This window comes from Saccopteryx bilineata, chromosome 2, assembly GCF_036850765.1.
Source record: "Saccopteryx bilineata isolate mSacBil1 chromosome 2, mSacBil1_pri_phased_curated, whole genome shotgun sequence".
NCBI lineage: Eukaryota > Metazoa > Chordata > Mammalia > Chiroptera > Emballonuridae > Saccopteryx > Saccopteryx bilineata.
The window spans coordinates 332,145,273-332,160,465 of record NC_089491.1 but is presented as its reverse complement, the minus strand read 5'-3'; the positions used below and the strand labels follow the sequence as shown (position 1 = coordinate 332,160,465).

General features: G+C 46.8%; 1 protein-coding gene across 1 annotated transcript in view; it reads left to right on the top strand.

Annotated features, from left to right (window-relative positions):
• Positions 1-831: 831 nt before the first annotated feature.
• GRM8 (glutamate metabotropic receptor 8) overlaps positions 832-15,193 on the top strand; it is an 846,090-nt gene continuing 831,728 nt past the window's right edge. The window contains exons 1-2 of the mRNA XM_066262217.1: positions 832-969; positions 11,645-12,469. Coding sequence (XP_066118314.1) covers positions 11,960-12,469 — 510 coding nt within the window. The 5' untranslated portion in view covers positions 832-969; positions 11,645-11,959. The remainder of the gene's footprint in view (positions 970-11,644; positions 12,470-15,193) is intronic.

Here is a 15,193-nt window from a genome sequence, read left to right as displayed (position 1 = left end):
GCCCGTAGTGGCACCCTCTTGGGTCCACCTCGAACTCTGGGAGCTCAGTGAAAGGTGTCCCCCACTCCCATACCCACGGAGGCGAGGGTGGGGGAGACCGGACAAATGGCCGAAAAGCGGCGCGGCGTGAGGCAAACTTTGCAGGGAACCTGCTCGGACGACGGGCTCTATTTTGAGCATGCCCGAAAAAAAGCGGGTGCGGGACACTTCCATCTACTCCGTGTTCTCCCCGAGGACCTCTTTGGAGCTAAGCTCCTGAGAGGGCATCCGGGCTCGCGCTCCCGCTTTCGTGCTCCGGTGGGTGGCCCTCAGGCCGCGCGTCCCCGGCGCGGGTCCCGGGTTCTTCCTGCAGCCCGAGCCGCTCGGCTCCTTCCCAGCCAGACTCCTTCTCCCACCCGCCCCCGCCCCCGCCCCGCCACTCCCCTCCCCGCCGGCTTCGGGTCCTCCCCGTCCTGTTGGGGGCGGAGCAGGTGGGGGGATATTAAAATCAGAACTGTTGACTTTCTGCTCCCCACGTCGCGGAGGGCTGAGGTGATGTAGCGCGGAGGGGAGTCCGCGGGGCGAGCGTCCCTCTCCCTGCCGCGCCGGGGCAGCTCGGGGACGGCGGAATCCAGGGCCTCCCTCCCCTCGGGGTTCCTCCTCCCGCTTTCCGAGGTGGCTGGTTGGCGCGAAGCGATTGGCGACTCGGGGCGCGATCCCGGCCGCGGCTCCCCGCGCCGCGCGGGGTGAATGGCCGCGGGTGGAGGATCGGGAGGCGCCGGGCGTAGACCAATCGCGACCGCCGGTGGGAGTATTTGTTATTCACATGGAAGAGACTTGGCGCGGGCCGGGCCAGACCAGCCCCCTCAGCCCCGAGACCAGCCACAAGTGCGGCCGCGGTGCTCGCCTCGCGCGGCGGCGGCGGCGGCGCTGACATGGAGCTGCGGTGCCCCCGCTGGCTTCCTCACCGCGCCCTCTGCGGGGAGCAGGGTAAGACTCGCCGAGCGGCGGCACGAGGAAAACAGGAAAGCAAGTGCCGAACCACAGGGGGAAAAGCCCCCCATCCCAGCTCCCCAAACGCTGTGCAGGATAACAAGGAGCCCCCCCCCCCCCCCCAGTTCATCCCCCTTTCTGTTTTCTCCGCTGAGACCGCTCCGCGGAGGGCCAGCCAGGTGCACCGTTTCCTCGCGGACCACTCTAGTGATTGGCTTTTCCGGGGCACAGTCCCTGGCCTTGCGCACCCGGAGTCTGGGAGAGAACGGGCGGGCGGCGGTGACGGAATGGGGGGCGAGGGAGAGTCGGCACCAGGGGGCGAGGGGCTGGCCGGGCATTGGAGTTTGATTGGGTGTCTGTTGATTTTACGTTGCAAAGAACAAGGCAGCCTGCCACCCCTCTTGTCTTCCCATGATTACATTCCAACGAAAAGGTTCAGGAAAGAGGGAGGCTTAGCTCGGAACTCCCAAGGCTTGGAGATGTGACCCCCCAAAAAGTTTAGCCGGTGAATGAGAGACTGAAAGGCGAGGAGAGGAGGCTGGCGCTCAGGGTGCTCTGCCCGCGCGTGCGGCGGCACGTTTCCCGGCGCCCTTCCCGGCTCGCCCGCCCCGGGCGACCTCCTGCCCCTGCGCTGGAGGATCCGGACTTGTCCGCCGGGATGACGAGGTATCTCCGGTCTGCGACTCGAACGGGTGGGATTTCTCAAGTTAGAGGCTGGGGATGGGTCGGGGAACCCCGGTCTTCCTGAGTGTGGGGCTGGGTGATGGATGTCTCACTGGGGTCTAGGGAAGGTGGGGGTCGCGGGAGGAGCCGGGAGGTTTGTGGGTTCCCGAGACTCCGCGTCCCCGCGCAGCGTACGCCTGCTTTGAGTTCGCGTTCTCCGAGTTAGCGCCGTGAAGCTGGGATTTCCGCGCCCCCCTTTTGTGGCTTTCGGGAAAACACTGGAGTTCCGTGTCTTGATGGGGGCGGGGAGAGGAGGAATGGTCTCGAGGATCCTGAGTTTAAGAAGCAAAGGCAAACGCTCCCGGCAGCTCCGGCAAAGCGCCGGCGGCCAGCGGAGCCCGAGTCCCTGGCGGACGCGCACGGGGCGTGGGCGCTCGGGGCGTCCAGGTGCCGCGGGGCGGAGGCTGGATCCCCTGCGCGTCGGAGGACTGGGGGGTGGCGCGGGAAGGGCAAGAGCCACCGGGTACTTCTCCCAAGGCCCTGAGCTCTACCAGGAGCCCGGGTTCAAGGGCCGAAGGAACTAAGAAGAAAAAAGAAGATGCGGCGGGGAGGAGGGCAGCGGGGGCGGGGTGAGTAACCGCGGGCTGAGAGGGAGGTAGAGGTAGAGAACCCTCTTAGCCGGCCAAGAGCCAGCCCATCTGCTCAGCCAAACAGCTCCGAAATCCCTGGAGCTTCGTACAGTTGGCGAAAATATAAGTCACACACACACACGGCGAAAATATAACACACACAGATCTTCTCCGTCTGTCTGACAGGCTCCCTTAATCCAAACGAAATGCAGAGGTACGTGCGAGTCACCCAACTGCGCAAGACGCTTCCTGAAATTGTTTTATTGGGGCCCCAAACTGCAGAGCCTGGGGTCAGAGGATGTCTGCACGCCCAGGATGGCGGGGGTGAAAATAAACCTGTCCCCCAGCTGCAGGAACCCAAACCTCTCGGTTCTCGAAGCGCTTCCCGCCCATGGTGGGGGAATGCCTGGTTTGCCATTTGGGGGTGATCCTTTCCCATAGACCTGACAGCGTGGGAGTCTCGCGAATACCCAAGAACATACTATGGTTTCCACCACTTACCCCGATTGAATACAAATCTGCCCTCGGACAGAGCTGGAAAACAGGGTTGGTGGTGGAAATGCTGACCAGAAAAATAATAAACGAGAGAGAAGCATTCCGATGATAGCTTGTATTTTGCTTGCAAGGAAAAAAAAAAAAAAATAGGAAGAGAAAAAGAGCCACCAGCAGGTAGATCTTGGATAAACAGCTTATTGCACTTGACTGTAATTTCCATTTTTCGTTATGAAATTGTTTGTCAATAATTGCAAATGGCTACAGAAACCACTTTAGTTTACTTTGGTCACTTGCTTGTGAATAATGTCTTGAAAGATCTCTGTAGGAGATAACAAGCTGTGTAAAACTCATTGTCTGCTTCTTGAAAATATGTGGCTTGATAATTCTGAAGAGATAAGCCATATTCATCAGGGAAAATGAAGTAAGGTTTTAAAATGTAATTTTCTCATTTCAGAGTCAACTACAGGTTGTTCGTATCTAAGATTAAAAAAAGGGAGTTCTTGCTTTTAAATCAGAGATGCGGGGAGAAACAGCTGAGGGGAGGCTCTCTAGGAGAGATTTACCCAGAACGAAGAAAAAGATGCTGAGAACAGGGGCTCTTGTGTTATGTAGGCTTGATTGGTTCTATTTGATTTGTTAGCCAGTTCTGTTCTACCCTGCCCTCTTTGCAAACAATGACTACTTGACTAATTCTAAAAACATCTAAATCCAAAAAGAATAGATGAAAGCATCAACGAGTGCAGGAGAAAGTTAGAGGTCTGGAGAGATGTGCTCTTTTCAAAGTTGGCTGGGTAGGTTGGAACCGCTACAGGGCTTGTTTAATTGGTATTTATGCAGCAAACAACCAGCTGACACTCATGCTGGCAACGTCGCATGCCAGTCTTTGTGTAGAAATGTTCTATTGTCTTCAGGGCACGAGGCACAGAACACTGCATGCACACTCCTGGTAGCAATGATGTTTTTTCCTTCCAAGTTTCCTTCCCACCGTAGTTAGAATGCCCAACACAGAGAGGACCTTGCTTTAGTCTGGGGACTGGAGTTGCTCTAACCTAGTGTCTGAAAAAAAGATGCTGCTTGGGTTTGTCTCTTACCTGGACTCACAGCAAAGACCTGGCAATGTATCCATGACTATCAAATAGGCTGCTTTCCAAGGTTCAGGAAACTTACAGTTTCCTTGGTAGAACCTGGGCGGGTTCTACCAGATGTACACATGTAGTTTGCTCAGGAGAGACAGTCACTCCATGTTGTTCCAGGAGTGGGTGTGACAGAGAGCCAGTGGATCAGGTTGTTTCCATCCCAAGAGTGGGTTTTCTGTCTGCTAAGAATTTAGATTCCTCCCTAATGTATGTTCGTCCATCTGTCCTCCCTTCCTCCCTCCCTTCCTTCCTCCCTTTCCTTTCCTTTCCTTTCCTTTCCTTTCCTTTCCTTTCCTTTCCTTTCTTTCCCTTCCCTTCTCTTTCCTTCCTTCCTTTCCTTTCTTCTCTCCTCCCTTCCTGCCTTTTTCCCTCCCTCCCTGCCTCTCTCCCTCCCTTCCTTTCTCCCTCTCTCCTTTCTTATTTATTTTTTTCTTGGCTCTGAGAAGAATTTTATTTGATTCTTATTTCTACTTGCTGCTTTGACAAGTTGTGACAAACTCACTCGCTAAGGACCTTGAGCCCAATGCATTCCTGTCCCAGAACCCACCTTCTGTATGGTGGACATTATTGGAGTGATTTTGTGGGCACTGCTGAGAGGCTCCTGACTCATGATAATTGCAAACTTTGGCTTGTTACATTGTAACTCTTTACCATTATTAGACACATTTCTTTGGTAAAGAAATTAGGGACCTCCTGGAGTTTATAAGTGCAGCTGTTCCAGCTGGGGGGTGACATTAATGCATCTTCAGGTTTTGATACCTGTTAATGAATCTGTTCACGCCTCGGGGAAGGCCAGAGTACTACTGAGAAAGCCAGGTCTTAAGATCATGACTTTAGGACACATTAGCGCTGAGGGAGTGGGGAGAGCCAGGTCTAGGGAGGAGGGAGCAGGTGGGCAGAAGTGTGAGGATGTAGCACAGGCCCAGAAAGTATATATGGAGTCATTGAGCACCTGTGTTGCCAATTTTATGCGTTTCTAGGCAAGTTTATGCCTAAAGATAGAAATCTGCTGGCTGTTTGTTGACTAACTTTTCCAGTGATAACGATCCTTAGTGGTAGACACTCAGCATTATATTCTGTATACAATTTAGGAAGGTTTCCTATTGTCCTCTTTTCACTACGGTAGAACATCTTGTCACCACTTCCTTCACAATGGTCCTTGGATGCCCCGAGTGTCCATGGCCTCAGCTATCCAGGTCAGATAGTGCACTACCATTGACTTTCCCTCTTGTGTCCTTCTTTCCAGTTTCGCTTCGATTTTCTTTGATTTCTTGGACACATGACTTGTTAAGAGCTCAGTGGCCTTGAGTGTTATTGGAGAGTGGCTTTTTTAGGTCTTTTAAGCACAATCCACCTGTGACATATTTGAGTACTAGGACTGATTGTTAAAAAACAACAGCATTCATGCATGTTTTTAAAGTATAGGCATACTGCCGCAATATTTAATCATTCTCTTTCACAACTCTGGCAGGTGTGGCCAGAAATCATTCCTCAGTTTAGAAACAAAGGAATCGATCCCAGGTTAAGTGACTTCCCCAATAGTGAGTGTTGGGGGGGGGGTGAGTTTAGGATCAGGGACTTCTCAGGCCGCAGGTGCCACACTCACAGTCTATGTTATCAAATCAGGGTTAGTTCTGTATTCACTGTAGTGTCCTGAACCCAGAGGGCATGGACTAAAAGAAAGAATGGAGCTGCAGTTTTGCATTTGCATTCTGGCTCAAGATTATAGACACATTCATATTTCTGTTTTTAGGATCCTTGTATCCCAAATGGGGACCTTGATATCAACCTCAGAGGTATATTTGGTGAAGAAATGAAGTAACGTGTGTGAGGCTGTGGGCACACTGTGCACTGTAGGCATCCAATAAATGTTGGTTTTGCTCCCTTTCCTGCTTCTTAGGTGACACATACTATAAAAGTGCCTTCTCATTACTTTAAATATGGTCTTTCAATGCAATAGCTGTGTTATTGGGAAAAAAAACTTTGAAAATTGAATTCTACTAAGTCAGATCGTATTTTAAATGCACAGGAGACTTAGCTATTTAAGGGAAATCTGTGGTGAATTCTTTGTAATGCACATCATCACTTTCTCTCTTTATCTGTTTGGTAAGTCGAGCTTCTTGTGTATCAGATTTTCTTACTGTGGGGCTCGCTTGTGCAGAGGCTCTGCCCTAACCTCTCTCGCAGAGGGAGAAGAGTCACTCAGCCTGCAAAGAAAATCTGTTCTTGTGTTCATTTGGCAGTCTTGCTCTAGTGTTTGAGCATCCTCTCATATTCCTTTATTATTAAATAATAGAAGCTGAGACTGGGAAGCTGAAGACACCTTAGAGATCACATCACGTGGCCCAGTTCTCTCATTTTTCTCAGATGAGGAAGTAGAAGTGCACAGAGGTAAAGTGTCAGGTTCTGTGTCGCCAGCCAGTGCCCGTCAGATGAGGGTCCAATTCCAGGCCTTCGTTGCCAGGTGAGGGCTCTGTCTGACCTCACTTTGCCTCCTTTCAGTCCCAGGGCCATGAACACATGTTTCTGTACAGGAGATGGTCGATGAATACGATGCATTTTCTAAAACAACTGAAAGGAGCTGCAAGTGTGGGCAGTTTACTGGGTTTGTGGTCTTGAGAGATGATGACACTGTTCAGCTGAACCTTTTCGTTAAAGAGCTGAAAGGAATCCAGCATAGGGTTGCTGTTTGGCCTTTTATGGGAAAATAATTATAGTTCTTGGCTAATGGTATTCCCTAGTAAGGATTTCACCATATCATGTCTTAAAAGCATGTGCCAGGTGCAATGACAGACCCTGATACATCCTACATGGTTTGGTGGCTTTGTTCTCCCTGGCATTCGGCTGGCCGGAGATTTGACTTGAAGCAGAGGTGCCTGGAGAAACTGTGTTTGATATTCTCAACCTTTTGAGAGATTCAGAAGTCACATTACCCTGCCGTGGGGATGCCCCCCCCCCCCATTGCCCCTTCTCAATCAGGACATTATTTTTCTTACAGCATTAACCACTGAGGATATGCACATTTCTGGAAGGGCTCAGTGGAGGGGCAGGGTCTTTGTTCTCACGTGTGCTGTCCCAGCCAGTCTGTAGGACTGGGGGCTGTCTCGGGGGACAGGACCCACCTTGGGGCCTGAGGGTTTTGACTGCGGTGCTGCTTACTAGCTCAGGGCCTTGGCTATCCTCAACCTTTCTGAGCCTTTTCTTATTTATTCAAGCACTAAGAATCCATGTATGAAAATCCAGTAGGATATTCTGTTAGGCACTTGAGACGGTATGAAGAAAGCATGTAGAAAACAAAAAGCAGCAGATTTCGGGGTCTGGCCCTTGAAGAGCTGTTCTTACTACTGGATTTTCAGGAAATAGTTGTTAGGGAGTCATGGAATCAAGTTCCAGTGTTGGGGGGGGGGCTGCTCCCCAGCAGATCCAGGCCAGCAAGACTGTTGATAGAAGTGCCAATGATAGCTGATGTACCTGTACTTAGGATGGGCTGGGAGAGTGTGAACAGGAAGAGTTTTCAGGGCTAATAATGAAGCCTCCTCCAAGGTTGCAAAGCCGCTCTGTTGGGAAAACAGCTGTGTTAGGCTTGCTCGCTGGTTTGCCTTTGCAAGCACTTTGCTTGATTGGTGCGTGAGCACGTGGAAGGGCCACGTGGGTGTAGCCTGTGTAAGGCTATGGGTGCTTGTGCTCAAGATGGATTGCGATGGCAGATTGTAGATTGTCTGCCAGCCTGCCACTGTGAGGGGCCGTTTTTGCTGTTTGTTTGCCTGAGAAGCAGCTTTCCCTCACCTGTTTGCTCATCCGCTGCTGTAAGACTCTATGAAAAGGTAATGGCCCAATGCTTTCTGGCACCACAGTTCCTTTACCGTCTGCCCGAATCCAGTGTGGACCTGCCTGGCACTTGGCCACCGGCATTACACCCTCCTATGGCCTCAGAAATAGTGCAAGGCATCCTTCTCTCAGAGGTCAATTTCAGAAGTGCAGACCTCTTTCCTCCTTGAACTAGTCCATCAGCAAAGGTGAGGTTTGTACCAAACCCTTGCAGGCATCCCCAAACTACAGCCCGTGGGCCGCAATTTGGCCCCCTAAGGCCATTTATCCAGCTCCCGCCACACTTCCAGAAGGGGCAACTCTCTCATTGGTGGTCAGTGAGAAGAGCACTGTATGTGGGAGCCTTCCAATGGTCTGAGGGACAGTGAACTGGTCCCCTGTGTAAAAAGTTTGGGGACCCCTGCAAGGCCAGTTTGAAAGAAAAAATTTTATTTTAAATCAAGCACAGAACAGAACAGGATAGAGTTATTTGGCTCTGTAGCACAAAAAAATGTCATTATTTCTCTAAACTCATCAACTCTAACTAGGATGAGTTTAGATTAAAGCTCGTAAGAATTGCCTAAGAGCAAGATTAGGCAGTGTAAGATTATACAATGAAACTGAATTGATGAAGTTTCTTATAAACTTTCAAGTATATATATTTTCTCCTTAGAATTTAAAAGGGAAACTAAACGTCAGCTGGATTTTTTTCCAGCTGTCAAAAATCTATGATTTTGATAACAATGTCTCAGATTTTGGAAACATCCTCAGTATTTCAACATTTTATTCATAACTCTGATTTTAATTTTAAAGCAACAGAATTCAGCAAAAACCTCACTGATTGGGCAAACACGGACAGAGTCGCTCAGCTTTAGTGGAAAATGAGTTGCAGACTTGATTTAGTCCTGGGAGCTCCTGTTTAGTGAGCACTTACCTGTGCCAGGTACTGTGCTTTCTGCCAGGCTCTCTCTCCCCTTCGCAGGAGAGAAAACCACACTTTATTTAGAAAGGTTATGAGCCATTAGTTCTATTTGGCAGAGGAGAGAGATCAAGCAGAAATTCAAGTGAGTTGTCCAATAAATAATAAGCAGAATGAACCTCTTGTTTTCCAGTTAAGGGCATTCATCCACTAAACTAATGCTTGCCTCGCTGCTTGCTATTTATTCTCCAACCTTTCCTTAACTTAAAGCTCTAGTCTAAGTGGACCTATGAGATGCTGAAGAGACTAAAAATTATTGTAAACATGAATACATTGAAAAGAAACTCAGTTTTATTTCTCCCAGGACTGTACAGCAATGGAACTAGGTTAATGCCACATGAATAAGTAAGAATGATTTGTAATTAACAGATGGACCGTTTTTTATGTTTGTCTATAATGAAAACCGTTGATTCTCTGAAGTGTTTTAAGTACTTGGGAGGTGGCGCCATGTAATGAGGAAAGACGGGTCTTTGGAGAAAAACAGAACTCCTTCCTTTTCCCCATGAAAATTCCTCTTTCATGTCATCGTTGATTCTGTGCTCTGTAAGAAAGGATATGCACAGGGTCAGCCCAGCCATGTCTCAAGTTCTGAATTAGCAGTTAGAGTTAATGACATTTTACTGTCTTCTAGCAGGTCTTCCTTGTGAAGCTGTAAAACACAGTCCCACTTCTCTTGATGGGTGGTCAGCGTGATTTACGCTCCCTCCCTTAAATGGTTTTGTCAAGAAAGTCAAGTTAACCTTCTAAGTGTTTCCTTTTGTGAAATGCCTGAGGTTGGGCTGTTGTTGAATCACAGATTTCCTGAAGGAGAAGCAGCTGCCACAGAATTGAGTATGAGAATGGTCAGGACTAAGTGTTTTGGGGTAGGATAGAGGAAATCTAGGGCTAAGCACGTGCCAGGAGGCGGGAATGCTTGTCATAGGCACAGCAGAACTGTCTCAGCAGAGCGGACCATTGGCTGTGTTGCTGAGTATCCTCCAGGTATCTGCTCAGAAGTCCAGGGCAGTGGGCTATGATGAGCCCCCTGTTCTTATACGAAAGTGGAAAAAGTGCAGATTTCTCAGAAGGCTCTTGGACATATGTTCAGTTGTCCTCTAGGGAGGCACCATCTTTTCTTTTGGGACAGGGAGGATGGAATGAAAATTTTATGAACTGGAAATTGACAAATGAATGGAAAATACAGGCAGATGTTGGTTGTCTAGGGCAGAGGAAAATTGTCAAAATTTCAGGTTTCAAATCTCTATGAATAAATAAGTTAGAAATGAGCATTAGATGAACCATCCTGCCAGAATAAGTTGGTGCTGTTTATTCTCTCCATTGTGTGTGTTTCAAATGTCAGATTCCCTTATGTTAAGTCAGTTTTTTTTTAAAGACTATTTATTCATTTTAGAGAGGAGAGAGAGAGAGAGAGAGAGAGGGAGGAGCAGAAAGCATCAACTCCCATATGTGCCTGGACCAGGCAAGCCCAGGGTTTTGAACCCGTGACCTCAGCGTTCCAGACGGATGCTTTATCCACTGCGCCACCACAGGTCAGGCCAGTCAGTTCTTATTTTCACTTAAAGCTTCTCAAAGGACATTTGAAAACATCTCATGCATTCCTTCAAGAGAAAAGGTCTTAGAATAAACTTTTTTAAAAAAAATATAGATTTGCTTGTAGACATTTAAAAAAAATTTTTTTTTTTTTGGTATTTTTCTGAAGTGAGAAGTGAGGAGGCAGAGAGACGGACTCCTGCAAGTGCCTGACCAGGATCCACCTGGCATGCCCACTCAGGGATGATGCTCTGCTCATCTGGGGCGTTGCTCTGTTGCAACTGGAGCCATTCTAGCACCTGAGGTGGAGGCCATGGAGCCATCCTAAGTGCCCAGGCCAACTTTGCTCCAATGGAGCCTTGGCTGCGGGAGAGGAAGAGAGAGATGGAGAGAGAAAGGAGAGGGGGAAGGTTGGAGAAGCAGATGTGTGCTTCTCCTGTGTGCCCTGGCTGGGAATCGAACCTGGGACTTCCATACACTGGGCCGACCCTCTACCACTGAGCCAACTGGCCAAGCCTTCTTGTAGACATTTTCACTCTATTTCTAGTCTTGATGAAATAACTGTTTTCCCCACTGAGTCAGATAAAATTAGGAAGCTCTTCAGTTTATCTGCAGCCCTGATTTACTCCTACTGATTCTAGGATCAAGGAGTGTTTACTTCCGATCTGTAAACATACCCATTGCTTTTACCCTGACACATTTATAGGAAACTCTGACAATGATAACAGGAATATCTTAACACATAACCCTCCCTATGTATTCAATTTTTAAGTCTTTGTTTAGTTATCACAATCAATCAGATAATGTGTTTGAAAAAGCTAATGTTCTATGTAAAATCTTTTCACAAGCAATGAAACTTACACAATTTGGGCTCCTTGGGTGGATTACTTCCTTTTCATTTCTTTTGTGATTGAATAATTACTTTTTCCCACTGGGAAGTCTGAGGCACCAAAAACTGTCATTAACAGATAACTGGCTTGTTGAATACATCACAGAAAATAACCTTCCATGACGATTTTGCGGACAAAATTTAAATACTAAATTCAGACTGCCGTAAAACATAAAAAACAGATTTGAAAGGAAATAATGCTATCAATCACAGGGTTTTTACCTTCACAGAAATTAGATTTATTGAAATAAACTGGTAAATAATAATACTCGGTGCTTGGGAGAATCAACCTGGTTGCTGATACTTTTCTGTTTCCTTTGCTCCAAAAGTGTCATCAATCTCTCTGTTTAGATGCAGTGCAACCAGGTGTTCAGAATCACAGGGGGACAAAAAGAATTAGCTTCTTGCTGAATAGGGGAAATTAAGCAAAAAAGAAAAGAAAGAAAGAAAGAAAGAGAAAAAAGGTTGGGGTGAACAGGGCTTAGACATATGAAAAATGTGGATCCATTGGACTGAACCCTTTTTTCCCTTCTCCTGCCCCCAGGAATAATTCTGCTGCAGGGCTGACTTCAAGGACATGAATTGTTGACCTCATTCCAACATCAGAACCTCAGCTATTACTCTAAATTTTTGCACCATTCCAGCCAAGTTGACTCTACACGGAAATAAAATTGAACCTTAGGGGTCTGATGGAAATTCACTGTGACATTCAAATCAAGAAAACTTGCTGAAACCCACAGAGCCTTTTCCCCATGGGCCCTGATGGTAGCCTCCAGAAGGTGCAGCCTCAGGTGGTCCCCCTTCTTCTGCGGCAAGAATAAACTTCGGGTCTTGGATTGTGGCGCTACCCGTGGAGAAAATGGTATGCGAGGGAAAACGATCAGCCTCTTGCCCTTGTTTCTTCCTTCTGACCACCAAGTTCTACTGGATCCTCACCATGATGCAAAGGACTCACAGCCAGGAATACGCCCATTCCATCCGAGTGGATGGGGACATCATTTTGGGGGGTCTCTTCCCCATCCATGCAAAGGGAGAGAGAGGGGTGCCTTGTGGGGAGCTGAAGAAGGAGAAGGGGATCCACAGACTGGAGGCGATGCTTTATGCCATCGACCAGATTAACAAGGACCCTGACCTCCTCTCCAATATCACGCTGGGTGTCCGGATCCTGGACACGTGCTCCAGGGACACCTATGCTCTGGAGCAGTCGCTAACGTTTGTGCAGGCGTTGATTGAGAAAGACGCTTCTGATGTGAAGTGTGCTAATGGAGACCCACCCATTTTCACCAAGCCTGACAAGATTTCTGGAGTCATAGGTGCTGCAGCCAGCTCTGTGTCCATCATGGTGGCTAACATTTTAAGACTTTTTAAGGTAAGTATAGGCATTATCTTCCCGAGCATTGTAAAAGGATTGTAAGTTGTTCTGACTCCAAAAGCAGGTTTAAGGAGAAAGCGAAGATAGTGAAGATGCCCATAGACCCTCCCAGGGTCAGCAGATTTCTGAGATTGAGGTTTCTGCGGCCAGGTTTCTACATGTTAATTTAGTTCTGTTATTTACAATGAATTGGATGAATTGGGATGGTTTTTTATTCCTGAGCAAAAAGAAAGAGGATTATTTCTGTGATGTGTTGAGTCCTCAACATCTTGGAATAGCCTCTTTATTAAATAGCTCATGTTAAATCAAAGCAAATATTTGTGAAATGGATGCTTCGCACATTTATCATAGGAGACATTTCTATGGTGTTTGAGGTGTAAGATAATCTGCTTGATGAAACTTCTCTAAAGTGGAATGCTCTATTATGACAAAAGTTCCTGTGTGAAGAAATAGTATTTATTATTAATGTGTAGATGGGAGTGACACTCTGGGTTATGGCCATAAAATTGTCAGATTTATTATCGCTACAATAGAGCAGAACCTCATTAATTTGGACTGCTCTGATGCAGACTTGGAATAATTATATATAATTCATCTGGAGTTAAAAGTTCAAATTTACCAGGATAATTCAAGACTTTTTGACTTAGATTTCTATTCAGATGATCTAGTACCTATAAATTACATTTACATATTGAATAAAATTGGCAAAATAAAATGTATGTAATAACATTTTGAAAATAAAAGTGCCATAAAAATAATTATTGTAGCTTATCATCTTTCATTAACTTTCTCATTTTATTTGTTGATATCCATTACATACTCTTTTGTAGTGACATTTTATGGTGACAATTTTTTTAATTGAAAATACCTTGACTCTGCTTTCTTACTCAGTGGGACATGCCTTTTCCAACTTATTCTGAACTATGTAGGCTTTGTTTTGTGTCCAGAAAATGTTCTTGTGCATCTTAGACTTAAAAATATTAAAACAGCATGGAGAAATTGGATAAGTGACAGATCTAGTGACAAAAATGAACAAAGTGATGGAGAACTTAACTTCGCAATGGTGATAAAAGGAATCGAATCAAAGGCTTTCTGGTTTGTAAGATATCTCGGAGAACTGTCTAGCTGGTTCATGTCATATGCTGTAGTCCTCTCTGTAACACCCCTCCCCCTTCCCCAAGTGACTACCCAGCTTCTGTAAAAATTCCTTGAGTTTAGAGAAGAGAATGCTAAGAGGCAGCTTAGTGACTATTTTCAAACTGATGAAATGTTCTCAAATGAGGATGCCGCTGAGCAGAAGAAGCTCTGTGTCTAAGGAGTGCTGAAGAGGCACAAGCATGCTTTAGGTAGGGAATTCCAGACACGTTTGAGCAGGATGTCCGGCTGAGCCCAGAGCAGTGAGAAGGATGCAGATTAAAACAGGCAGTCAGGGGTGCTCTAATTCTTCATCTCTGGAGACTTTCAAAGGAAACTAGCAAGTTGTTAATAACTGATTTCGGGCTTAGCTGACCCCTTGCTAGCCCCTGGAGGCAAGATGCAGAACTAGTATTTTACAGGGTTCCCCCACATCCCAGGAGCTAGGATTTCTCCCAGCAAGCCCAGTTCTGAGCCATGTGGCATTTTCTGGGGGGTTGATGTCCAGCTCCATTGTAATTCTCTTCTCCTCCCTGACTTGATCTCCTTCCCTGCCTTTTCCAAAGCATCTCTTTCTGTTCTTAGCAACTGTGGCCCAACGACACCCACTTTTAGAGAAGAGGAAAACCTCTAGGAAGAGCTCCCTTCCTCTGTTACTCTTCCCTTATACACTAATTCTGGTCCCCATCTACCCCACCACGATCACTCTGAATCCTGTCTCCTTCCTGTGATCTAGTGCCACATTTGACAAGGATTTGAGCAGGGGGGTGGAAGTAATTAGTGCTTATTTGAGATTCTGAGGGCCTGATTACATTAACTGTGCCAGAATCAGCTTATCTGGAAAAATGGGGGTATTAACATTGTGTTAGGTTGTTAGATGACCTTAATGAGAAAAGGCAGATGAAAGATGCCAACAGGAGCTGGTCACATCCTTTGCCTTTTTGGATTGCCAAAGGGAACCTGGAAACCTCCTTGGGATACTAAAGAGTGGATTTGGTTTTTATGGAGTCTGATCTAGTTTCTTCTCTGTCCTTCCCTTATGGACTGGCCAATTCTCTCTCTCCTCTTCTGGGTAATTCTGGAGGGACCTTATCTAACCAGGTGGGAGAATTGCCATTGACTCTTTATCCGTAGTCCAATGCTCCAGGCCAATTCCTGATACATCTTTCAGCATGTAAAGGAGCTGCTCTTGCCACCACTGACCAAAGCACAGAGAGTGAATGATTTTCAGCCTGGAGGGGTTGTTGGTTATGGTAAATGTCATTAACTAAGATCAGTACCCTTGCATGGAGTGGGCATTTAACTTATAGAAGTGAATGTATTTATTCATTAAATTACTAGGACTTGGAAAATGGGTGTCTTTCAAAACTAAGGGGGAGTGTGTGTGTGTGTGTGTGTGTGTGTGTGTATATATATATTTTCTCAGCCTCTCCTGCCGCTCAGCCTGGACCCACATGAATGCGAATCTATAATTACAGCTCATTGTTGTGCTGCTTTAATTTCCTTTGATGGTTGATATGAGACCTCTAGATAGCACTTCACAATAATATTAATTATGAAATGATGATCATCCTCAGAATTAGAAAA